Here is a 21,122-nt window from a genome sequence, read left to right on the forward strand (position 1 = left end):
GGTATTTTTAACAGCAAGAATTTAAGCCAATTACATTAAATTTGTATTCTTTAAATAGTTAATTAAAATAAATCAAACAACCATTTGAGATTAAAACAACGGCCACGAGATAAATATTAATCGATAGGACTATCGATGGACCATTAGCAAGCGCCTCGTTTCACATGTGAAGGGCCCAATTTCATTGGCCAGTATTAAATTATCTGTTAAATCTTAGAAATCAGACTGACGAAATGGCGGATACTAAAGAAACGGTCGTGGAAGGCGTAGAGGCACTAACGCTAAACGGAAAACCGGACGCGGAACACGTGGAAACGGGTACAGATGCCCAGGCTCAGGAGGGAGCAACTCCACCCGCCGAAGATGTCGTGGATCCGTGGAATGTGGCCAGCAGTAATGACGCGGGCGTCGATTACGACAAGCTGATAAGTAAGATAGATAGCTTTCAGAAATTAACAAAAGTGTCACTTAATCACATAAAATGTAATCTCCTAATTTTGACACGTTGCAGAACGTTTTGGCTCCAGCAAAATCGATGAGGAACTCATCGCACGCTTTGAGAAAATCACGGGAAAGCCCGCACATCACTTCATCAAACGAGGCATGTTCTTTTCTCATCGGGATCTCCATACAATTCTCACTTTGCGAGAACAGGGTAAACCCTTCTATTTGTACACGGGTCGAGGACCTAGCTCTGGATCCCTCCATGTTGGCCATTTGGTGCCCTTCATTATGACTAAGTGGCTGCAGGAGACCTTTGATGTTCCACTGGTCATCCAACTGACTGATGACGAGAAGACTTTGTGGAAGGACCTGAAAGTGGAAGATGCCATTAAGCTGGCGCGTGAGAATGCAAAGGATATTGTGGCCATGGGATTCGATGTCAATAAGACATTCATTTTCAACAACCTGGAGTTTGTAGGGTGTGTAGATCACAATTATATCAAGTACTTGCTTTAACGTATTCATTTTGCTTTAAAGAAAATGTCCTGCCATGTACCAGAACATCATTCGCATCCAAAAATGTGTCACCTTCAATCAGGTAAAGGGCATCTTTGGATTTGGTGACTCAGACATCATTGGCAAAATAGGCTTCCCGGCCGCCCAAGCAGCTCCAGCCATCTCCAGCACCTTTCCCTTCCTCTTCGGCAACAAGAAGGTGCACTGCCTTATCCCATGCGCCATCGATCAGGATCCATACTTCCGCATGACCCGCGATGTGGCCCCACGTTTGGGATTCCCGAAGTGTGCGCTTATCCATTCGACTTTCTTCCCGGCGCTGCAGGGTGCCAAAACCAAGATGTCTGCTAGTGATCAAAACTCGGCTGTTTATCTCACCGATACGCCCAAGCAGATTAAGAACAAGATCAACAAATACGCCTTCTCCGGTGGACGTGTAACTGTAGAGGAGCATCGTAAGCTGGGTGGAGTACCAGAGGTGGATGTTTCCTATCAGCTTCTTAAATTCTTCTTGGAGGATGATGCCAAGTTGGAGGAGGTGCGAGTGGCTTATAGCAAGGGTGAGATGCTTACGGGCGAGATCAAGAAACTTGCTGTTGAGGTAAAATAAAAGGATAATGTCATCTAAACAACGATATTATTAATGTATTTCCTTTTTAGACCCTCACACCTATTGTGGAACAGCATCAGGCAGCCCGAAAACTTATCACGGACGAAGTGCTAGACAAGTATTTTGAACTGCGACCCCTGAAATTCGGCAGTTAGAAGTCCAATAGAGCATAAGTACCTGCATTTGCTTGACATCGATTCATACTATTAGATGTTTATACGAAATTAGCTTAAATCGAACTAAGCGAGATTAGTTTAGCACCGAACCGACTATGGCACTCCTATGTAAATAGCTATAATGGAATGATCTTTGCCTGGGCTCTGAGTCCAAGTGGCGCCCACTTAATGCATCGTTGTACTCGCTATTTATTTTATTTTTTACACACCGTGTTTATTTTTATAAAGCAGAAAACAATAAACGGCTTCGATTTGCAATTGCCACCAGAGTGACCCACATTTTGTGCGAGTTATAAAACAAGGTCTGTAAATTTCCCAGGCAACCTAAAACCTAGCTACTCTCTAGGTTTCTCTACTGAGAATTATATGGCATATTCATTTCCGATTCCCGGCAAGAGACCCGCTCTGGTAAACCAGCTAACAAAATAACTCTCGGCTTCGCAAAAATGTAAGTAATTTCCTATTTTGAGTTGTGTGTGTTTACAGGTAACCCGAGATCTTGCACATGAATTGGATTTCGCAGGCTGGGCTCACAGTAGATGCACTCTATTCTTATTATATATAAAGGGTTTTCAGTTTGGGGAGTTCTAGGTTTTTAAAAAATAACAGAAAAATCCGATTAGAAAGTCTACTTTGAGATTTTTCACTTTTTGTTTAGAATATTCTCAATTATATATGTAACTCTTACATTCAACATATGTCTAGTTCTATATTAAATAGACTTAATCAACATAAATTATTAATTTAAAATTATTTTATTTTTCTACTTTTAAACTTTCAAAGGAGAGCTCACACTTCATGCAAAGGCTAGTTAGAAAAACGAATTAGTTTGAAATTAGAATTGTGCGAAGCCTTAAGCTGGGTTACCTAGGCTATATTTTCTTATTACCTCCATATAGACGTATATTCATAACTGGTGAATATGGATATGTATTTCTTTTTTAATTAAGTCAAAACACTTGTGTTTACATGCGTCGAAAATACACTCTTATGTGCCCTGGGCTGAAGTGTGGGTGTTTGTATATAGCGATCAAAAAGAAAAACTCAAACTGAAGTTGTGGCGACGATTGTCGATCGCTGATCCCAGAGAGAGCGGGAAGACGACATTAGTCGGACGCAACTCCAGGCTGCCACACGCGCCTCGATCACCAGCCGTCGGAGTCGGATCGATCGCACAATAGCGAAGAAATTAAGCCGCTTTGTTTGTAGACCCCCGATACCGATACCTGTGACAAAAGGATACTCGACGACAAGTTGTGTCCCCCTTCCTATACATCATAGATCACTTGTTGACACACGTACAAAGAGGTGCTGTCCCCTTGAACTAGGTGAGAGATGTGGCTCTCATCAACCCCGGATGAGTAGTCACGTCTCGAATCGGATCGATGGTGAGCCATTCATCACAAATTGGCAGAGTCCCTAATGCACTAAAAGTAAGAAGAAGGAGAAAACAAGAAAATATACCTACCGAGTCCAGGTAAACCTGCAACAGTCCAGCCAGAACTCTCGATCGGTCATTCGAAAAGCGGCTTAGGCGATGACGGATCAACTGCTGAGCTCCGCGGCCAGCGCTCCCGGGGATCCCCCGCCGGTTCTCGTACCCGTGCCAGCCTCTACAGGTGGACCCTATTTAAGCGCTGGATCCGAGGGTGAGGCGGATTCTGCCGAACAGCCCGTCCTACTCGAACTGGGTGCTCCTCAACCTGCCAACTGTCCGGCAGTTAGTCTAAACTATACCCTAACACCCGATGGAGGTTTGCTGGCCTATGCGCCAAGTCATCCGCACACCTATTCACCAACCTTGTTGGGCGGCTACGAGAAGGAACCAACCACTTTAGGTCTACTGCCACCCACATACAGTGTAATTCCACAGCCAGTGTCGATGTGGCATAGTGGTCAGGTTGCCACCGGATCTCCAGTGGGTCTGGATGGCAGTAAACACAGTGAACTAGTGCCACCTCCCATGTATATGAGTTATGGTGGAGGCAGTATCGCCAACAGCACGGAGGTGGATATATCCAAGGAACACAATCCCGCCTGGCGGGAGAAGGCACTGCAGATGGAGAAGGACTACAGACGTACAGCTTGTGATCGAGAAAGAACCAGAATGCGGGATATGAATCGGGCTTTTGACTTACTACGCTCCAAGCTGCCCATTTCAAAGCCTAATGGTAAAAAGTACTCCAAAATCGAGAGCTTGAGGTGAGGTGAAAGTTTTAGATATTTCTGAGGAATATATTAATGTTATATTTTGTCTTCCAGGATTGCCATTAACTACATCAACCATCTACAGGCCATGCTGCGGGAGAGTTCGGCGACTCAAAATGGCAGTGGATGCTGTGCCTGGAGTGGTGGTAGTAGTTCGCCTTATGACAATGGCACAGATCATTGGGGAGCGTAGCTTGAAAATATATTCCAGTTTCTGAATTAAGTTAGATCTTTTGAATTTTATAAGTAATCACTTAAAGAACCACCGAGTTAAATTCTATGCGAAATTTGCCAAAGAAAAATTACTGGCGGTGGCTGGACCAAATCACCAACTTATTCAGCATTTAAATTCGTTAAAAAATTTAAAAGTTAAACATTTTTATTATGAGGAATACACTTCTGTGCAATTTTACTATTTTGGAAAAACTATAGCTTTAATTTTTCATAAGCCTAACATGTTAAACTTCTTATAAGTGCAATAATAAAATGAAATACCAATTTTAAATATATTTTAAAACCCCAATAAAAAAACTAGATCAACAAGCTTGTCTTTTTAGGCTATATATATTTAACGTTACTTTTTAACACTTCACATTTTGATAATTTACATATGATGAATCGTTTGAAGAACTGACTGACTTGGGCGAGTATGTTGTGCATATTCGTATATATATATATAAACCTAAAAAGTACAACAAAACAGGAAAAATGTAACAAATTACTATGGAATTGTTGCTCAGCCGCAACTGCATCGAAAACTGATAAGTTTGTTAATACTTATTTATAGATAATAAAGCCAACTACTGCGACAGCTGTACGCACACACACACACACAAAATATCCGCTGTAGGATTGAAGTAGAAGTTGGCCAATTGCAAACTCAAAAAAAGGGGACGAAATAACAAAGCGTAACGCAAACTCCTCTCTCGCTTCTTGTTTGCTTAGTTATCCTTCTTGATGCGAGTGGAAGTCATACGGTAGATGATGGAGTCCCTGCCGGGATCCATGGCAGCGATGGCATAGCAGATAGCCAGCAGCGACAGTCCAAAAACGACCATGAACCAGAGAATGATGTTAAAGATAACCGGGTAGTCGCTGTTGTAGTAGACGGCCAAGTTGAAAGGGTTGGTGGTGCTTGCGCCAATGGCATCACGCTTAGCTCGCGACGCTGCAACATCCTTCTCCGTGGTCTGGACAAACAGAACCGAGTCGCTGGATTTCTGGGAAGCAGCCAGCAGACGGCTAATGGCGGCGGACAGCAGCTTATTTGCCTCATCTACGGCCACGGACTTTTCACCATGAGCCTTGGCTACTCCATCGACGGACACGCGCAACAGGAGAACATTCGAGGGCTTGGCCATCTCAGCCAGATGATCGGCGGCAGCGTTAATAAATCCGATTTCTTGCAGCACCTGCTTGTCAGCGGAGTGCAGAGAGGGATTCAGGTGCTTGGTGGGCTTGGCAGCTGGGGTGTCGAAATCACCAAAGCAGGATTTCCATGCCTGAACCTATTGGATGTATTGGTTATTATACGCACCATATAAATTTTTTTGGGAAGGAAACCATATCAGCAAAATTACTTCCAATAAACATGATTATGATATATTTTATCCTGTTTTCGTATTGATAAGGGCTAATTAATACTTTAATTGATGACAAATGCTTTCTGTTATACAATGCATAGACTACGCTTGCGTTTGCTATTTTTTCATTCTTTGATTTTGATGTTTTAACCTCTCGTATGGTTTCCCCCCTTGATGACTACTTACGCCATTGTCGAACTCCTCGAAGTTGATGTCGCAGACGGGCTCGTTGGCAGCCTCCAATTCAGCGGCAAGGGCATTAAGGGAGCCGTCCGTTCTGGATCCAGTCAGTTCGTAGGACTTGACGTTGCCGGCGGTGGTCACATGACTGATGCCCTGAACGTGCACCACGATGACGCCCTTGGCCAGGTTGAAGGGATCGTTGATGGTCAGACCGTTCCAGTTGGAGTCGCCGATGACGGCATTGCCCAGGGAAGCGTAGAGCACATCACCCACGTATTGGCTTTCCAGTGCATCGTTACCCTTGAAACTGATTGACTTGGGGCGATTCAGCACCGTGAATTCGCCACCGGCGTTGACTGTAAATTAAGAAAAAAAAAATTTTAATCTCCATTGTCCAAGATCCTGCGCATGCATGTGAAGTACACTTAGAAGTCCCGAGTTTTAGCTGTCACCACCCCCAAACGAGAATCAATGAGTACAGAATATCCGCATTTTGCTTGCTTAAAATGCATTCTTCTTGTTTTCATAAGTTTGTTCTACTTACTAGCTGCAATAAACAGCGAAAAAATCACGCAAATCCGCAACATTTTCAGTTTTCCGCTGGACTTTTAATCATATGACGAACGACTGCAAAGAAAAACCTTTTCTCCTCCCCGATATCTCCCTGGCTATCATGTGATGAGCAGGGTTGTACTAAATTGTTATCGAATGAGTATAGATAGGGCTGCCAAGCAGTTATAACTATCGTATATTTACTAATTACTTTCTGAAAATTTAATAATGAATACATTTTTGTTTTTATTTAAATTACTCACAGAAAATATACTTGTCCAAGTGTAGATGTAAAATAATTTTTAAAATAGTATATTATGTATGAAACTTTACAAATTTCTAAATGATAAAGATACTAGAACACTTTGTAAACTTTACAAAAATTATAAATGAAATAGAGATGATTGATTCAAAACAGAACTTTTTAAATGTATAAAAGCTATACAGCAGTTTCGAATTTGTCAATATTTAAGCTAATATCAATTCTAAGCGCGCAATGCCTCAATTTCCAATCGAAGCTTCTGTATTCGAAGTAATGTCAGCGTCCGCTCCAGCTTTAGGTTCTCCGTTTCAGTCTTGAGGAACGTGGTCTTGCTTTGGAATTGTTTGATCTCAGCTCGAACCTTCTCAGCTTTTAGGGCAAGTAAATTATTTCTCGGTCTAGCCTCTACAATTGTCGCCGCATTGCCCGAGTCCTCAGCACTATGCTGCAATATGTAATGCTGCTCAAAATGCGTTAGGATAAAATATAAAATAAATATATATTATTTACCTCTTTGCTTTCATCTAAATATTCAACATAGACGGCGTTTGGTTCTTCACTATTGGAAATCTCAAATTCCACATTTTGCGCACCTGCCTCATTGTTTTTGGAGTTCCTCGATTTGCGAAACTCCGTTTTTATTATTGGCGGTTCTTTAGAGGCCTCCCCCCCATTTACCTCATCTAGAATTTGTTGTATCTGTTTATAGGGGACATAATTAATTAGTTCTTGAAGAGCTATTGCGTTCTTAACTGCCTACCTTAACGATGATTTCCTTGCCTTCGTTGGGATTGTCCAAGCCTCCATCATCGTCGGCGCCCGAAATTTTCTGTATCTATGTACATACATATATAAGGTAACATTATTTAAGACAGTTTTTCTTTATAACTACTACAAGATCTTTGGAAAAATTTGATTAGAAATCAAAACTCTCAAATAAACTTAACAAAAATACATTGTTTATATAGAAACGTATTATTGTGGGATGTTTTTACCGTCATGCATTTGTTGTATCCAAATGTTAAACATATATTTACCTTTATCCTTGGGCCAATATCGTCCGGATCTTTCTTCTCGACTTTGTGATATACTACAGGACATCTACTTCGCCTCGAATCACAAGTTTGCCTACAATTAAATATGTATGGATTACTCGACGCATGTAAAGATAATGTGTAATGTACATATGTATTTATGTTTGTACACTCACCTATGTAACGAAAGGCGGGATAGCGCCGTATTCTGCAGCACCTTGTTGCAATGATGACAAGTGGCCGAGTATTTACCATTCGAGTAGTTCGCAGTAAACCCATTTTTCCGATAAAAACTCTCTGATTTTTTTCGTGGCATTTTCAATGCAAAAAAAGTAATAAATATGAATGTACAATACAAGTCGCAAATAAAAATGGCTTCTCTACAGATGGAGGTAAAATCCACGCTAGCATCAGGAAGACACTTATCGATATATCGATAGTGAGCACATTTTGAAACAAATCAGTTGGTTTTATTTATTATATTTAAAAACGGAATAGAATATAAAATAATTACAGCTCCGATAACTATATTATTTAGTTTTATACTATATCCATGTATAGATGATTAAATATTTCATTAAGCCCTTTTAGGGCTTCAAATTGTTGTTTTCTTTTTAAAAATAAAAAAATTTAAATCACGATTTATAATGATAATACACCAAATTTTAATTTTATTGTTTCTGAGTTCCTTCTGTTTATAAATTAATATTGAGTTATAAAAAAGTATTTTCTTTTAAATATTATATATATTTACAAGTATGAAAGTATTTGTCCACGGGTTCCCTTGAATAGGATATTATTATCCTATCCAATCTATTACATAGATTGTTTTTTTTATTAAATAGAAAAAACTTTTTACCCATGGTAAATGTTTTTTTCTTATACATTTTCAATGTTTTATCGTTTCAGCGTACCATAAAAATGTTGTGAAATAATTATTATTCAAATATTAGCGACCATCGATATCAACGCATTTCGTTTTATCGATATATCTGTTGACTCTACAGAAGACAGTACATTCACGTAATTTAACACACGGCGAATGTAAAAAAAAATGTCTTTGGCAAAAAACAAGCGAACTCGAGTTGGTGGCGTTATGAAGGACGCAACATGGAAAAAGCTGGGTTTCCTTCCTGCGTTTAAAGACGCAAAGGATGGGGAGGCAAAAAAGTACCGTGCTTTGTGCATCCACTGTCGAAAATGCCAGACGAACACCAGTATTGACAGACTGATTATTCACAGGTTTGTATAATAATCATTCCCGCTCTTTTACAAGTACAGACTGTTAAAATTACATACATATGTATTTCCAATGACGGTAGGAAATCATGCTCCAAATTCCGTGAGGATCTTACTGAGAAGCTGGGGGTAAAGACAGAAGCGTCCGATTCCACTGTGACGGAGCCAGACCAAGCCGCCTCCGAAACGGGTCAATCAACTATTGAGTATTCGACGGCCAATATACTCGACAAAATTCTAGATGATGATGAGGGCAGTGGGCGGAATCCGGAATCCACCTTGGTGAGCTACCTGACAGATCTGGATCAAATAGTTGCAACGCCATCCGATACCAATCGACTGCAAAAAGATCTCATTAAGGCGGAGACAGAATACCTGGTGGCCAAATCTGAATACTTCGTTAAATTGAATGAAATTTCCGAACTAAAACGGACTGTCACTATGTTGGAGGCGAAAAAGACACAGCTAGAGATCGTTAAACTGCGAGCAGAGTGCGAGTAGTCATAGTTTTAAAAGTACGACACAGTAAAAATTTCTTTTGAATAAATAAATTTGTATATACATATGTACATATAATGAATAATAGCGACGCTGGGACTACAATGGAGCAATTTGCAAAAATGCCCATTTTTGTGGGACTTCTAATTAAAATAACTGCCCAGCTGCTGTCCCATCCGATGGAGCTGATTCGAGTGAATATCCAGGCGAACGTAATCCATATTAATCGGATAAGTATGAAAAATATGTTCCAGTTGATGGCCAGGCATGGATTACCAGGATTTTACTACGGGATTGTGGCGTCCAGTTTGAGGTGTACTGTTCATACATTCTCCACATACACTATGTTCTATACCCTAAAGGACAACAAGTATGTGTTGATGTTTAAACCGTACAACACTACTGCGGTCGTAGGCCTAACCGGATTTTGGGGCGGCCTTCTGGCTACACCCTTTGCCAAACTTGCGGTCATAAGGCAGGCGGATTTAACGCGTGGATCATTCCAAAGACGCAAGTAAATTACGGGAAATTCCCAAACTAAAATTTAAGTTAATAATGCACTTATATACATTTAAATTTTTTAAATATTACACTTATCAGCTATCGGAATTTCTGGCGAGGACTTAAATGCATGTACATGAAGGGCGGATTGAAATACTTATTTAATGGTTGGAAGATAAACTCTTTTACTAGCACCGCCGTGGCAATGCTTTATAATCCCGTTAGGGATCAGGTCTATGCCCTGACATCCTGGACACAAGTAATAAAAGAGCCGTGGCTTAGCGATCTCATAATAGCAGCGCTTACCGGCAGTATTATTACGCTTATTATGACTCCTCTGGATGGACTAGCTATCCTAACTTTGAATGAATCCTCCCAATACCACCGCAGTCCATACAAACTTCTGTGCAAAAAGATTATACGAAAACATGGTTATCAAGGTTTCTTTTTTGGATGGAAACCGGCGCTTATTGCTCTTGTTCCACATACCATATTGGCAACATTTGTGTATAGTATATTAACATAAAGGCAACGTTATTTATTCAAAAATCTTGCGATGTATAATTTTGAGAGCCTCGGTAAATTCGGCTAAATCTTTGGGCATTTTTGCAGTTGAGCCGTTTTCCAATTGGAAGCTGAAGATTTCCGTGAATCGCAAAACGAGCTGAAAAATACAATATTATATAAAAGGTTGGAAGCAGTACATTATCATACCTTTAAAACTTTAGGATCCCTTTCATGGGCCACCAAACACTCCATTAGCACAGCCACAAATTTGGCATAAAATTCTGGCAGATGCGGATGCAGAGCCTGCAGCGGAATGGGCAGGATACAAACTAAATAACATCTCATCATCTGGCCCAGCAGTTCATAGCACACTTCAACACCTTGAAGCAGTTTGTCCGACTCCAAGACGAGCATTTGCAGGATGGCCTTGGCCCAACGATAGCTAGTGCTAGCGTTCAGAGATAGACACTCTTCTCGACATAACTCTAACTTATCTGGTTGACTAATATCCGTGGCCAGAGCCGCTTCCACATCCCTGCGATTTATGGTGAAATAGCAGCCCAATCTTGTGACGAACTGCAAAAGGCAAGTGGAGATTTTCGGGTTGGATGCCATGGTCACATTCTGGATCAAGCGATCCAACATGTCGTCGCATTGATTCCACTAAGGATAGAAAAGAAACTATTTATGATAGCTTGAGTAAATTGTAATTCACCCACTGTAAAAGCATCCAGATCTACAAAGTGATCCAAGCATAAGTACAAGCAATTCCAAACGGAATCAATGGCTTCAATGGACTCCATATTGTAGGCATCTTTCAGTGCATGGTCATAGATAACGCTATGCACATTTAGCTCCTGAATATCTTTGGAATTCTGAGAATCAAAAATTTTAATTTCAATTCTTGATGTTGAAGAAGCCAAAACGTACGCTAAATTTTAACATCACCGAGAAGATCTTGACACCCAGTTGCTTGTAGGTAGGATCATAGCATTCCCGAACATTTAGACCCACTGATAAGGCGAAGGCCAACATCTGAGTAGGCATTCTGGATTTGTCTCCGTAACGAAGCTGTGGGGTAATGATTTCGTCAACAAATTAAATAATGAAAGCGGATATAATACTATTCTATACCTCCATATACCTGCCAAAACCATGGACTGCTCCCAGTTGTTTCTTCCAGCAATCTCTGTGGAGTTTTTTCTCGTAATATTTTAACATTTGTACATCCGTCGACTCCCACCATTTTGAAGATAGTTGCCTTGCCAACTCATTGGCGTTCTTTAGGAGATTACCAGAATCGTCCTTAAGTTGGTAAATTGTGGGAGACGCTGTCAATTCGCAAATCAGCAAGAGTAGTTTGACTTTTAACTGAAAGACAACTGAGTTGTATTTGTGTAATTGTAGTTTAATGGAAACTAACCTCCTCGTGCCCTGCATCACCATCCTTCTGAAGGAATTCCTGAACCAAATCATAGAGTTTGGGCAAATCTTGAACGAGAAGAGCGTGGTAGCTCTCGAACTGCGATGGATCCAGTTGAATGTTGTCCAGATCTTCCTTCAACTCGGGAAGCATGTAGAACTGCACCAAGTCACACATATGGGCAACAAGCGCCTCAGTTTTATCATCGCACGTCATTTTATATTTATGTAAATAAAATTACAAACAGAATTGCAAGAAGCAAAACGTAAACAATAAAGCCGGCAAAATTCGATAGCACATTTAGAAACTATCGATTTAACAGAATTATTACCATAACGATTAACAGAATGTTACTATTCACGTATGATAAACTTCGTTACTAAACAAATTTTGAAATAACGGTAAATTGGAAAATCAAAACAAAAGTTAAAGACTAGTATTTTTTCTTTTTGAATATAAGACAATTTATTTATTGTAAGTAAATCAATATATAAGAAAAATAAAATGTAGTTACATATATAAGAATATAATATAGATATAATTTTTTCTTTTTTTGCTACTGATTTGCCTGAAATCTTTTAGCCAAATTAAGCTTTATGGGTATATAACGATTTATCAAAGTTATTCTCATCCATTTGGCGGTCAATCCAGTCTCGGAAGGATGCCACATTGGAATAACCACCAGGCCATTCATTGTTGCAACCAACTCCGAAGGACACTATGCCATTTAGCTGATAGCGGTTATCTGAAAGATTTCCAAGTGGGCAGGCAAGAGGTCCACCGCCGTCGCCGTCGCAGGTATCAATTCCTTTCTGCCCACCCGCACATATTTGAGATTTATCCAGGGTAAACGAAGATCCAAGTTCTGTCTTTCGCAAACGTTTCTGACAATCTCCAGAGTCTACAATCGGCAAGGTCACCTTTTTCATTATGGCCAAAAATTTTCCCGATTCACCATGGGCATCCTTGCCCCATCCGTTGGCAATACATTGAGTAGTGGACGGCTGCGTAGTTCCTTGTTCTGGCAGGCATATCACGTTGATATGATCATCCAATGTGAAGGGTTTTTCAAGTATTACAAAGGCCACATCATTGGCCAGGTTTATCGAATTGTATTCAGGATGCTGGATGATTCTGCTAACCGTTATTTCCTGATACTTCAGTCGCTCACCAGTTGACTTAAAGTTCCATTCACCAGCACGAACCGTATAGGTTTTCCAATTTTGGGCCCGATGAGTAGTCAAGACCACCTGTGGATGAATAAGTGATCCAGCAAAGGAATAGTTACCATTTACCATAAATGCCACAGTCCAGGGAAATTCAGCAATGTCGGATTCAAACTGTGTGGCACCCTTAATGGTACAATCTATCCCACCAATGTTCCGAATACCACAACCAAGTTTTTCCTTAGGCCTGGGATTTATGGTCTCCTTCTGGACTTGTTTTACAGGACAACATAGATGCATAGCATTAGGGCAATATCCCCTTCGAATGTTCAATGTTCCGAACTTGTTAAAGGAACCATCGATATTCTTATCGTCCGAGGAAGGCTCACATTTGTGATACTCAACACATTCGCAAGTTGGAGGAATGTCAAATGATTTGTTAAGATTTGTATTGCTATCAACTGTCGGCAAAGGCATAATAACTGAAATGTTTGATCCTTTTGGTTCAGGTACTTTATTAATGTATTCCTCATCTTCAGAAGAATCACTTGTGATCACTCTACTAGGGGGACAGCACAGGTCGAATACTCCACGACAATTTCCTCTTTTGATTTTTTTCGGGTCATCGCTGTAATTCTCATCTGATGAAGTTTCGCATTTCTTCATATGAACACATAAGCAAGCTGGAACTTCGTTATATGAATTGTTAAATTGATTTTCGCTACCAACTTTGGGCGCAAAAATAACTGAAATGTTTGATCCTTTTGGTTCAGGTACTTTATTAATGTATTCCTCATCTTCAGAAGAATCACTTGTGATCACTCTACTAGGGGGACAACACAGGTCGAATACTCCACGACAATTTCCTCTTTTGATTTTTTTCGGGTCATCGCCGTAATTCTCCTCTGATGAAGTTTCGCATTTCTTCATATGAACACATAAGCAAGCTGGAACTTCGTTATATGAATTGTTAAATTTATTTTCGCTATTAACTGTGGGCGCAGAAGTAACATAATCATTGGGTGGTCTTTTTATTGTTCCTTTAATCTGAGTTATGCCAAGTTTTTCAAATGCTTCATTCATTACAGTTGGTGTTTGGGCAATTGAACTCGAAATGGCACAGAAGAGAAGCAAAAAAATGCTGTAGTTAGTCATCGTTATCTGTAAAATGAATTATGGGTGAGTTAGTTTTGAAAATAGCTTAAACATAATCAAAAAGAAACCAGAAGAATTCACTGGGGATCATTGCTAGACCCATTAATAGACGATTAGAAAATTGTATTGTGTTCGTTGAAAAGATAGAAAGAAGTTTTTAAATTATTATTAATTTTCTTTAAGAGGATCTCTATACGGTTATATATAGCCATGTCCTGTCAATTAAGTTTTTGATTTCTAACTATATTAAAATAATAGGTATCTGAAAGTCGAGGCACTTAACCACATAGCACTTGAATTGAATTGGTTATCTTCCAAAAAGTTTAAAACCAGACACAGTTGGTCTCGTGACTCATAAAACTATGAGAATAATCTTGAAAATGAAAGCAAAATTAAATGAAATATGGAAATAAACATTTTTAAAACAAAAAATAGATTATTTAATCAGTTTGATAGGAAGTAATAACTTTTAAATAACAGAATAAGAAATAATGTTAAATATTTTCACTTCATTAGATATTGTGCAAATTAGGTAATACCTTTTTGTAAGTTATTTTTTCTTAAATTATATTAGGAAACTGAATTGCTTTCAAAAACTTGTAGTGAACACGAGCCCAGCTTAGAAACGACTGACGATTGAATCTCAAAATACCAGCTTGCTCAAAAAGCAATGTTTTAAAGTTCAAAAGAGCTTTTTATGTTGATAAGAACACTTATCACGACAACGACAATAAATAAAAGAACGCATCACCCAAAAAAATATATTGTTTATGGGATATATATTTTTATGAAAATATTTAACAATTTTTTTGTTAGCTGATCCATTATTTTTTAGTAACTAACTAAACTGTAATCGTTTATAACCTTAGAGCCGATTACATTCACTCATAGTCAAAAGTCAATCCAAAATTCCCAATATGTTGCTCGCTCCAAGCATCGAATCGCTCGGACATCTCATTTCCCATATGATTACGCCAGTCCCCGATTTTGCCATTGCGTATAAACTTGGTAGACGAATCCGGCAGTAACTTCTCCAGATTTACCGCCTTGTTTGCTCTCATTTTGTCGAATGTAAGATGATCGCAAAGTTTCTGCAAACTGGACACATCTAGGAGACTCTGGACGCCCAAGAATTCGGCACATTGGCGTACAACACTTGGCAGATCTTTGATCATATCCTCGTACTTGATGAACAGCACATTTTCCTCTTCTTTTCGTTTCCAAAAGGGCAGGACGTGCTTCCAATAGGAACCCATCGGAGTGTGCCCCTCGAGAAAGAGGTCCACAAACTGCTCAAAATCGCCATTAATTCCATGTAGCAATTTGCAGTAGTGATAATAGGAGACGCATAGATCCTTGGGATTTCGAGCTGTGTAAACGATCCTGGGTTTCACCGTCTCAAATTCCTCGGGTAACAGTTGCCACGACAAATGGGAGCGAGCGAAACGGGGGCGTGGCAGATTGCGAACCAGATCAACGGTATTTCCAAACTTTTCACTATCAATTATGTTAAGTCAAAGTAAAAGTTCGGAAAATTATTAATTTCAGCGAGTACTTACGCCACCGTCTCGTGATGATCGGTACTAAACAAAGCGGAAAGCTCAATGAGTGGAGAACGCAATCGCAAATCCTGTTCTGCGGCTACGTAATCCAACTTATGACCCAACAGCCAGACCATCTCCTGGGCCCAAGTAGAACCAGTTCGTGGATAGGACACCATCCAAACATCGTCTTGAAAAACCTTTAGCGATCGAATGGATTCACCAAGCTCTACGTATTTCCTGGGAATGATCAAATGGTCGGGTAGCACTTCAACAAAGCAATTTTGAGCCGGAAAGATGGCATTAGTCCGCCGGACAATATCCGCCTGTAATTCGCGATAGATCAGCTGCATGACTATCTCGACTGTTATGCCCAACAAACGGATGCAGACTGAAGTCAAAGTCAAGCCAAATGCACTTTCAAACTAACCATTGAACATGAAAATTGTGAAAATTTAGCTAGCAGGTTTTCAATCTCACATTAACTGGTTTGTCGAGGCTTTGAAAATGTAAACTAAAGTGAAGTTTCAAACCCTTTTTCTTTAATTTAACATTTTTTAAGTTAAAGTTTCTTTGAAAATTAAATAAATAAATAAAAAAAAGAAGTACAAGTTTTAACCTATTTGAAGTCGGTTAACCTTAATATATCAAATTATTTCACTTAGGCAAGTTCGACTGTAGTTGGGTGACTTTTCTTTTGCGGTTCGTTGACTCCTAAGAGATCAAGCAATGTATACGATAAGCACTATCATTAGCCAGACTTAGACAATTGACTATAGTTTTTATGTGCCTGTTACAATGTCATTATCAATAGTTTAGAATGTTGAAAAGAGGTTCAATTTTGAGATTCAAAGTTAGGAAAAGTTAAACACAATTTAGTTTAAATTTAAATGTATTTCAATCCGTAATACTATATACACACGAAATCTTTATTTCAATTACAGCTAAATCATCTTAATGAGCTTACGTCTCCTTCATTTCCATTTCCTCTGGTTCTTAATCTCGATCTGCACCTGGAATTCTACAACTCGTTGTGGATATATTCCGTGGTCACCTTGGCCTCGCCCTCGTGGAAACCATTGCAATCGACTGGGTATTTGGCCTGTTGGCGGGCATTTGCAGAAATAGCAGTTAGAAAGCGGCGACAAGAAGAGGTACAGAGAAAAAAATAAATTTAATAAATTGTAATAAAAATAATAATAATAAAAAAAGGAACATAGGAAGACATCATGGCAGAGTGATAAAAACTTGCAAAAAGTTGCCATATACTTTTAGGTAATTTGTAAGTCATTTTGAAATCTCTTCCTGTTATTTCTATTTTCCTAACAAAATTCAAAATTTCTTACTGTGCATCATTGTGGCCGTTACTCACCTCGCAATTGTATGGCGCATTGATCACACCGAACAGCGTCCAGAACGGCGTACCGGTTTCCGTGCTAATGAAGATCGCTGCACCCATGCTGCCGATCTTAACGATTTTCGGACTAACTCCGGCAATTAGGCCGGACGCCGTTGTCGCTGTCTGACGATTCTGTTTGGGCTGATGGTGCTGCTGATATTGGTCATGTTGCTTCTGTTTCTCCTGCTGATCAAGAGCGGCTGCATTCAGCTGGCAGAGCACATAGCGATCGCATTGCGGCGACTTCGAGATGTATCTGTAGGCGCGGTGGACTTTCAGCACCGGTTCAATAACCTGTTTGTCATTTGGTCCATTGTTGGTTTCGATCGAGTGCGTAAGCCATGGAATAGAAAAGAAAATAGTAACGTAATTAATTTAATTTGCTTCAAGTTAAGTCTTTAGTACAGGATGCAGAACTATAGTTTGTTAACTTTAAGATCAAACTAAGTTTACTTTTAATTACCACTTAATGTAAGTAAAGTCAAGTCGGAGTGATGATAAACAAACTAGAACTGTTAGTTTTTGATTAATCAAAACATTTGTGGTTTAATTTTTAATAAATTCTAAGCATTAAGTTTTTTAAATCTTGAATAGGCTTTTCCTTTTGGATACTAAATTAAAGTTCTAGTTTTTTTCTAAGTAACAACAGTTATGGCTTCTCTCTTCTCCCTACACATCTTTCACATAACTATAACTGCTATTTAATTAGTGCTATTCTTTTCACTTCAGCTATTTCCTATTTACAGATAAAGAACATCAATTACTGCCAAAGTAGCCCAGTTCCCAAGATCAGAGAATCTGCTTACCTCCAGGTTGAGCGTATCCGTTAGCTTGTCGCTGATCTCGGTGGCATTGAACTGCAATAATCCACGTGCCTGGCCGAGTTTTAGTAGCTCCTTGGCATAACCCACTGCCGGCTTAACATACTGTCTGGAATCGATCTTAACATTCAGATGATGTTTGGCAACATGATCCAAGAGATTCGAGATGGTCTCTCCCGGACGCGAGGGATCAAAGTGGGTTTGCTTGGGATAACCTTGAGACTTCAGCAGGCCGTTAAACATGATCTGTGCCGTCTGGAAGTACCTGTAAAGAAAGATAGACGAGAAAAACAACGGACAATTGATGAGTTTGAATGACGCAGCAACCGAGTTGAGTGAAAGGGTCTCTAGAAAGTGGAAGTTGTGCGATGTTGTTGCTGTCTAATGATGTAGCAACAAAAAAAAAAAACAAAAAATAGAAGACCAAGAAGTCTGAGAAGCCTGACCTACTTTGAAGTCATGCAAAAATGTCTGAATTCGAGGTGTACACTAAGAAAAATTGGTTTAATGGTCATCGTGACATGTTGTTTATCTTTGTTCTCCTATAATGCTCATGTCGTTTTTCGATTTACTACTTAGCTGTGGTATATTGATGTATGGAATGATTAGCTTAAAAAGGTAATCCTTTGGGTTAACATCTATAACCAAATTACATTACAATAACCAATTATTTTTTATATGAAACACTTTTTCGGACAAGTGTACCTCGCCTTCTCAAGCAATTTTCCCTCGACTGAAAGTGGCAACCGGTTTTCGGCCCGCTTTGTTTATTTGTTTGTTTTAACGATGCCGTTGACTTCTGTATCTTCTGCATATCAACTATAACTGTATCAGAGCCTGGACTTGGAACTTGCGACTGTTGACCAGTTGGATTAGCAGGCACGTTCTAAAAGCATATATACCACCACCATCTCTTGTCCAGCACCAAATAAAAGTGGGTCAAAAGGTAGCCGCATCGAACATGCTCGATCGCAAACGGGTTGTCGCTAACGGGAATTGGTTAGCACAAGGCTTTGGCAGCAGCTGTTTTGGACTTGGGAATCAGATTTGGACTGGGTTCTTGGTCTTGGACCAAGAATCATCACCTAGCCAGGTGCTAAATGCATTGGAACCGTTGCAGAGCAGAACGTGATCCGCAATTAACACGCTTTGGTCAACCATCCCAACGCATTTAAGATCGCGCCACGTATGACCATTGAATGAGACTCACTTGAGATACACATCGGGATTGGCCAGGTAGCTAGCCCAGTCGGCCAGGTAGAGTGTTGCGGACTTGATCCAGCGGCGGCGGAAGGATTGGTTGTTCAGCGATTCGAACAGCTTGTCGTAGTCCAGTTTGCCATCGTTGCCCTTGAAGCCCTGGAGGAGGAGATAGGTAGAATAATTAGTATTATAAATTTTTGGAAATGTTTATAGTTTTAGGATAATAAAAAGGATAATGAATAGATAATTTAGCAAACTTAAATAAAGAATCTTTGTGTTTTATTCTTTGATTATTTCTTTGGATAAGTGATCAATATTTCTGAGGATTTGTAAATCGAATTTAATGATATCAAAAGATTGTTTTATTACTTTCAGGAAATAATATTTTGTTGTACTTTTTCTGAACTGGACTTTGTTTTTAGTTTTTTTTTTATTGAATTTTTCTTTCTTTTCTATTCTGTGTTTATTTTTTTTGTTTTTAGATATTGTAAAATATTAAAAAAATCTTTATCAAGACATTTTAAGCTAAATCTGCATACAGATTACTATATATCCCTATATCTTTTTCAAACTTATTTAGAAATCCACCTTCATAATCTTGTTGACACCAGATTTCTCGTACAAAGCATCGGCCAGCTCGGAGTTTGAGAAGTGATCCCACAGCACATGGATGTGCTCCAGGAATGGGGGCAGCACCCAGGCGTGGCTCTTGTGCTTCTCCTGAGTGCTCTGACCCTCGGGACCGGCGAAAGAGCTAACCGCCTGCATGACCAATGGCAGAAGGTTCATCAGTCCGTTCTCCGTTTCTGGTTCTTCGCCACCAACAGAACGTTTCTGATGGTGATGAGAGCCCTTATCGTTGCCCTGGGTGTTCATGAATGCCGATGCCACTTGGAGGATGGTGTCCAGGCCAATACCAGATTCAGAACCACCGCCATTGCTGCGTTTTTGATTTGGAGTGGCTTCTTCATCATCACCCTGGGTGAACATCTCCAGGACATTGCCAATGATGGAGGGATCAAAGCCACCGCCGCCCTGACCGCCACTCTTGGACAGGAGGCTACCCAAACCAGAAAGGATTTGCATGGCACCACCAGCACCGCCGCCGCCTGCTCCACCGCCGGATTTGCCACTGGCTTGCATGAAGGTACCAATTAGCGAAGCCACACCCGCCAAGCCAGCTCCTCCACCGCCTCCGCCATTGTTACCACCATTCTGGTTGGACAGCGCCTCTTGGAAGAACATGGAGGCCATGTCCAGTAGCGGATTGGACTCATCCTCGCTGGCCAAAGAAGGACTCAGCGGCTGCAGGCACAGCAAGCAAGCCAAGAGCAAAGCTCGTCTCACGTACATTATTCTTCAGGAACTTTCACAATCACACACTTGAGATACTTTTGGGCCAATTAAGCGACGCAGCCACAAAACGCGGAAGACGCTCCACTGAGCACACGGTATGGGTAATATATCTACTGAAATATATATATATAGAAATATATATCTGCTATGAGATATTAACTAAGATCGGAGATCGCAGAGCAGAGCAGCCAGCACAGCCGAAAACTTTCTTTCTTCTGAGGCTCTTCGCCAGTTTGTAACACTTCTTAAGCCAACGATTCTTTTGGCCTTCAAACATGTTCGCTGTTGGCTCTCTCGATCCTCCTTTCTTTCGAATCTCTTCAGCTACATCTCTCTCACCTGTTTCTATGGCTGCGCTCTCTCTCGCGGAATTCTTTACGCCTGCGCTTTGTACACGTCAGGTTTGCCGTCTCCAGAAATAAACGAGACAAAAAGAGATGGAGGAGAGACAGCGGAACCGCTTTGCCTTCCACGGGAAAAAAATATTTCTAGTTTTTGAGGTTGGTCTAAATTTGAATATATTTTTAGATTATATCTCGTTATGACTATCTTATGAATAGACTTTACTTCTTGTTACTTTATATTTTTAAGACAATAAATATTAAAATAAGAATAGTTGCATTCCACATTTGAAGATGATAATTTTTGGAAAATTTCATAAATTCTACTGTTTCCTTACTTTTTCTTATAGAAAGCAGCTTCTAACGAAAACAATTTGAAAGAAGTTAATATGAAGGTTTTTAAT

General features: G+C 39.9%; 10 protein-coding genes across 13 annotated transcripts; 4 read left to right on the top strand and 6 right to left on the bottom strand.

The window, feature by feature from the left end:
• Positions 1–233: 233 nt before the first annotated feature.
• LOC108112843 (tryptophan--tRNA ligase, cytoplasmic) lies at positions 234–2,015 on the top strand. The gene is made up of 4 exons (XM_017223160.2): positions 234–429; positions 512–923; positions 982–1,561; positions 1,621–2,015. Exons 1-4 carry the CDS (start codon positions 234–236, stop codon positions 1,723–1,725), a joined length of 1,293 nt encoding a protein of 430 aa, XP_017078649.1. The 3' UTR covers positions 1,726–2,015.
• Positions 2,016–2,095: 80 nt separating this feature from the next.
• LOC108112857 (protein Fer3) lies at positions 2,096–4,463 on the top strand. The gene is made up of 2 exons (XM_017223186.2): positions 2,096–3,948; positions 4,009–4,463. The coding sequence occupies exons 1-2, from the start codon at positions 3,284–3,286 to the stop codon at positions 4,145–4,147; spliced, it is 804 nt and encodes a 267-aa protein (XP_017078675.1). The 5' UTR covers positions 2,096–3,283; the 3' UTR covers positions 4,148–4,463.
• Positions 4,464–4,499: 36 nt separating this feature from the next.
• Positions 4,500–6,388, bottom strand: LOC108112850 (ATPase H(+)-transporting accessory protein 2). The gene is made up of 3 exons (XM_017223172.2): positions 6,265–6,388; positions 5,724–6,076; positions 4,500–5,462 (listed from the first exon to the last, which is right to left on the bottom strand). Exons 1-3 carry the CDS (start codon positions 6,305–6,307, stop codon positions 4,896–4,898), a joined length of 963 nt encoding a protein of 320 aa, XP_017078661.1. The 5' UTR covers positions 6,308–6,388; the 3' UTR covers positions 4,500–4,895.
• A 180-nt stretch (positions 6,389–6,568) lies between these two features.
• On the bottom strand, positions 6,569–7,979 carry LOC108112868. Of its 2 annotated transcripts, none has more exons than XM_017223206.2 (5): positions 7,745–7,979; positions 7,572–7,662; positions 7,295–7,369; positions 7,045–7,233; positions 6,569–6,979 (listed from the first exon to the last, which is right to left on the bottom strand). In XM_017223206.2, the coding sequence occupies exons 1-5, from the start codon at positions 7,882–7,884 to the stop codon at positions 6,758–6,760; spliced, it is 717 nt and encodes a 238-aa protein (XP_017078695.1). In that variant the 5' UTR covers positions 7,885–7,979; the 3' UTR covers positions 6,569–6,757. The 2 variants fall into 2 exon arrangements, with proteins under 2 accessions (XP_017078695.1, XP_017078687.1); XM_017223198.2 differs by having other exon boundaries at positions 6,569–6,994; positions 7,745–7,978.
• Positions 7,980–8,561: 582 nt separating this feature from the next.
• Positions 8,562–9,368, top strand: LOC108112939. The gene is made up of 2 exons (XM_017223339.2): positions 8,562–8,810; positions 8,891–9,368. The coding sequence occupies exons 1-2, from the start codon at positions 8,623–8,625 to the stop codon at positions 9,306–9,308; spliced, it is 606 nt and encodes a 201-aa protein (XP_017078828.1). The 5' UTR covers positions 8,562–8,622; the 3' UTR covers positions 9,309–9,368.
• Positions 9,369–9,382: 14 nt separating this feature from the next.
• On the top strand, positions 9,383–10,332 carry LOC108112931 (mitochondrial dicarboxylate carrier). Its single transcript, XM_017223326.2, has 2 exons — positions 9,383–9,819; positions 9,906–10,332. The coding sequence occupies exons 1-2, from the start codon at positions 9,383–9,385 to the stop codon at positions 10,330–10,332; spliced, it is 864 nt and encodes a 287-aa protein (XP_017078815.1).
• Positions 10,267–12,021, bottom strand: LOC108112916. Of its 2 annotated transcripts, none has more exons than XM_017223315.2 (6): positions 11,737–12,021; positions 11,448–11,684; positions 11,244–11,384; positions 11,033–11,188; positions 10,521–10,889; positions 10,267–10,470 (listed from the first exon to the last, which is right to left on the bottom strand). In XM_017223315.2, the coding sequence occupies exons 1-6, from the start codon at positions 11,950–11,952 to the stop codon at positions 10,345–10,347; spliced, it is 1,245 nt and encodes a 414-aa protein (XP_017078804.1). In that variant the 5' UTR covers positions 11,953–12,021; the 3' UTR covers positions 10,267–10,344. The 2 variants fall into 2 exon arrangements, with proteins under 2 accessions (XP_017078804.1, XP_017078795.1); XM_017223306.2 differs by having other exon boundaries at positions 10,521–10,976.
• Positions 12,022–12,279: 258 nt separating this feature from the next.
• LOC108112878 (phenoloxidase-activating factor 2-like) lies at positions 12,280–14,695 on the bottom strand. Of its 2 annotated transcripts, XM_041819112.1 has the most exons (3): positions 14,597–14,695; positions 13,656–14,063; positions 12,280–13,391 (listed from the first exon to the last, which is right to left on the bottom strand). In XM_041819112.1, exons 2-3 carry the CDS (start codon positions 14,055–14,057, stop codon positions 12,324–12,326), a joined length of 1,470 nt encoding a protein of 489 aa, XP_041675046.1. In that variant the 5' UTR covers positions 14,058–14,063; positions 14,597–14,695; the 3' UTR covers positions 12,280–12,323. The 2 variants fall into 2 exon arrangements, with proteins under 2 accessions (XP_041675046.1, XP_041675045.1); XM_041819111.1 differs by having other exon boundaries at positions 12,280–14,063.
• A 140-nt stretch (positions 14,696–14,835) lies between these two features.
• On the bottom strand, positions 14,836–16,424 carry LOC108112902 (luciferin sulfotransferase). Its single transcript, XM_017223263.2, has 2 exons — positions 15,617–16,424; positions 14,836–15,554 (listed from the first exon to the last, which is right to left on the bottom strand). Exons 1-2 carry the CDS (start codon positions 15,949–15,951, stop codon positions 14,939–14,941), a joined length of 951 nt encoding a protein of 316 aa, XP_017078752.1. The 5' UTR covers positions 15,952–16,424; the 3' UTR covers positions 14,836–14,938.
• A 48-nt stretch (positions 16,425–16,472) lies between these two features.
• Positions 16,473–20,605, bottom strand: LOC108112891. Its single transcript, XM_017223251.2, has 5 exons — positions 19,610–20,605; positions 19,029–19,177; positions 17,804–18,083; positions 16,971–17,291; positions 16,473–16,700 (listed from the first exon to the last, which is right to left on the bottom strand). Exons 1-5 carry the CDS (start codon positions 20,372–20,374, stop codon positions 16,620–16,622), a joined length of 1,596 nt encoding a protein of 531 aa, XP_017078740.1. The 5' UTR covers positions 20,375–20,605; the 3' UTR covers positions 16,473–16,619.
• Between the last annotated feature and the right edge of the window lie 517 nt (positions 20,606–21,122).

This window comes from Drosophila eugracilis, unplaced genomic scaffold, assembly GCF_018153835.1.
Source record: "Drosophila eugracilis isolate 14026-0451.02 unplaced genomic scaffold, ASM1815383v1 contig_47, whole genome shotgun sequence".
Lineage (NCBI taxonomy): Eukaryota > Metazoa > Arthropoda > Insecta > Diptera > Drosophilidae > Drosophila > Drosophila eugracilis.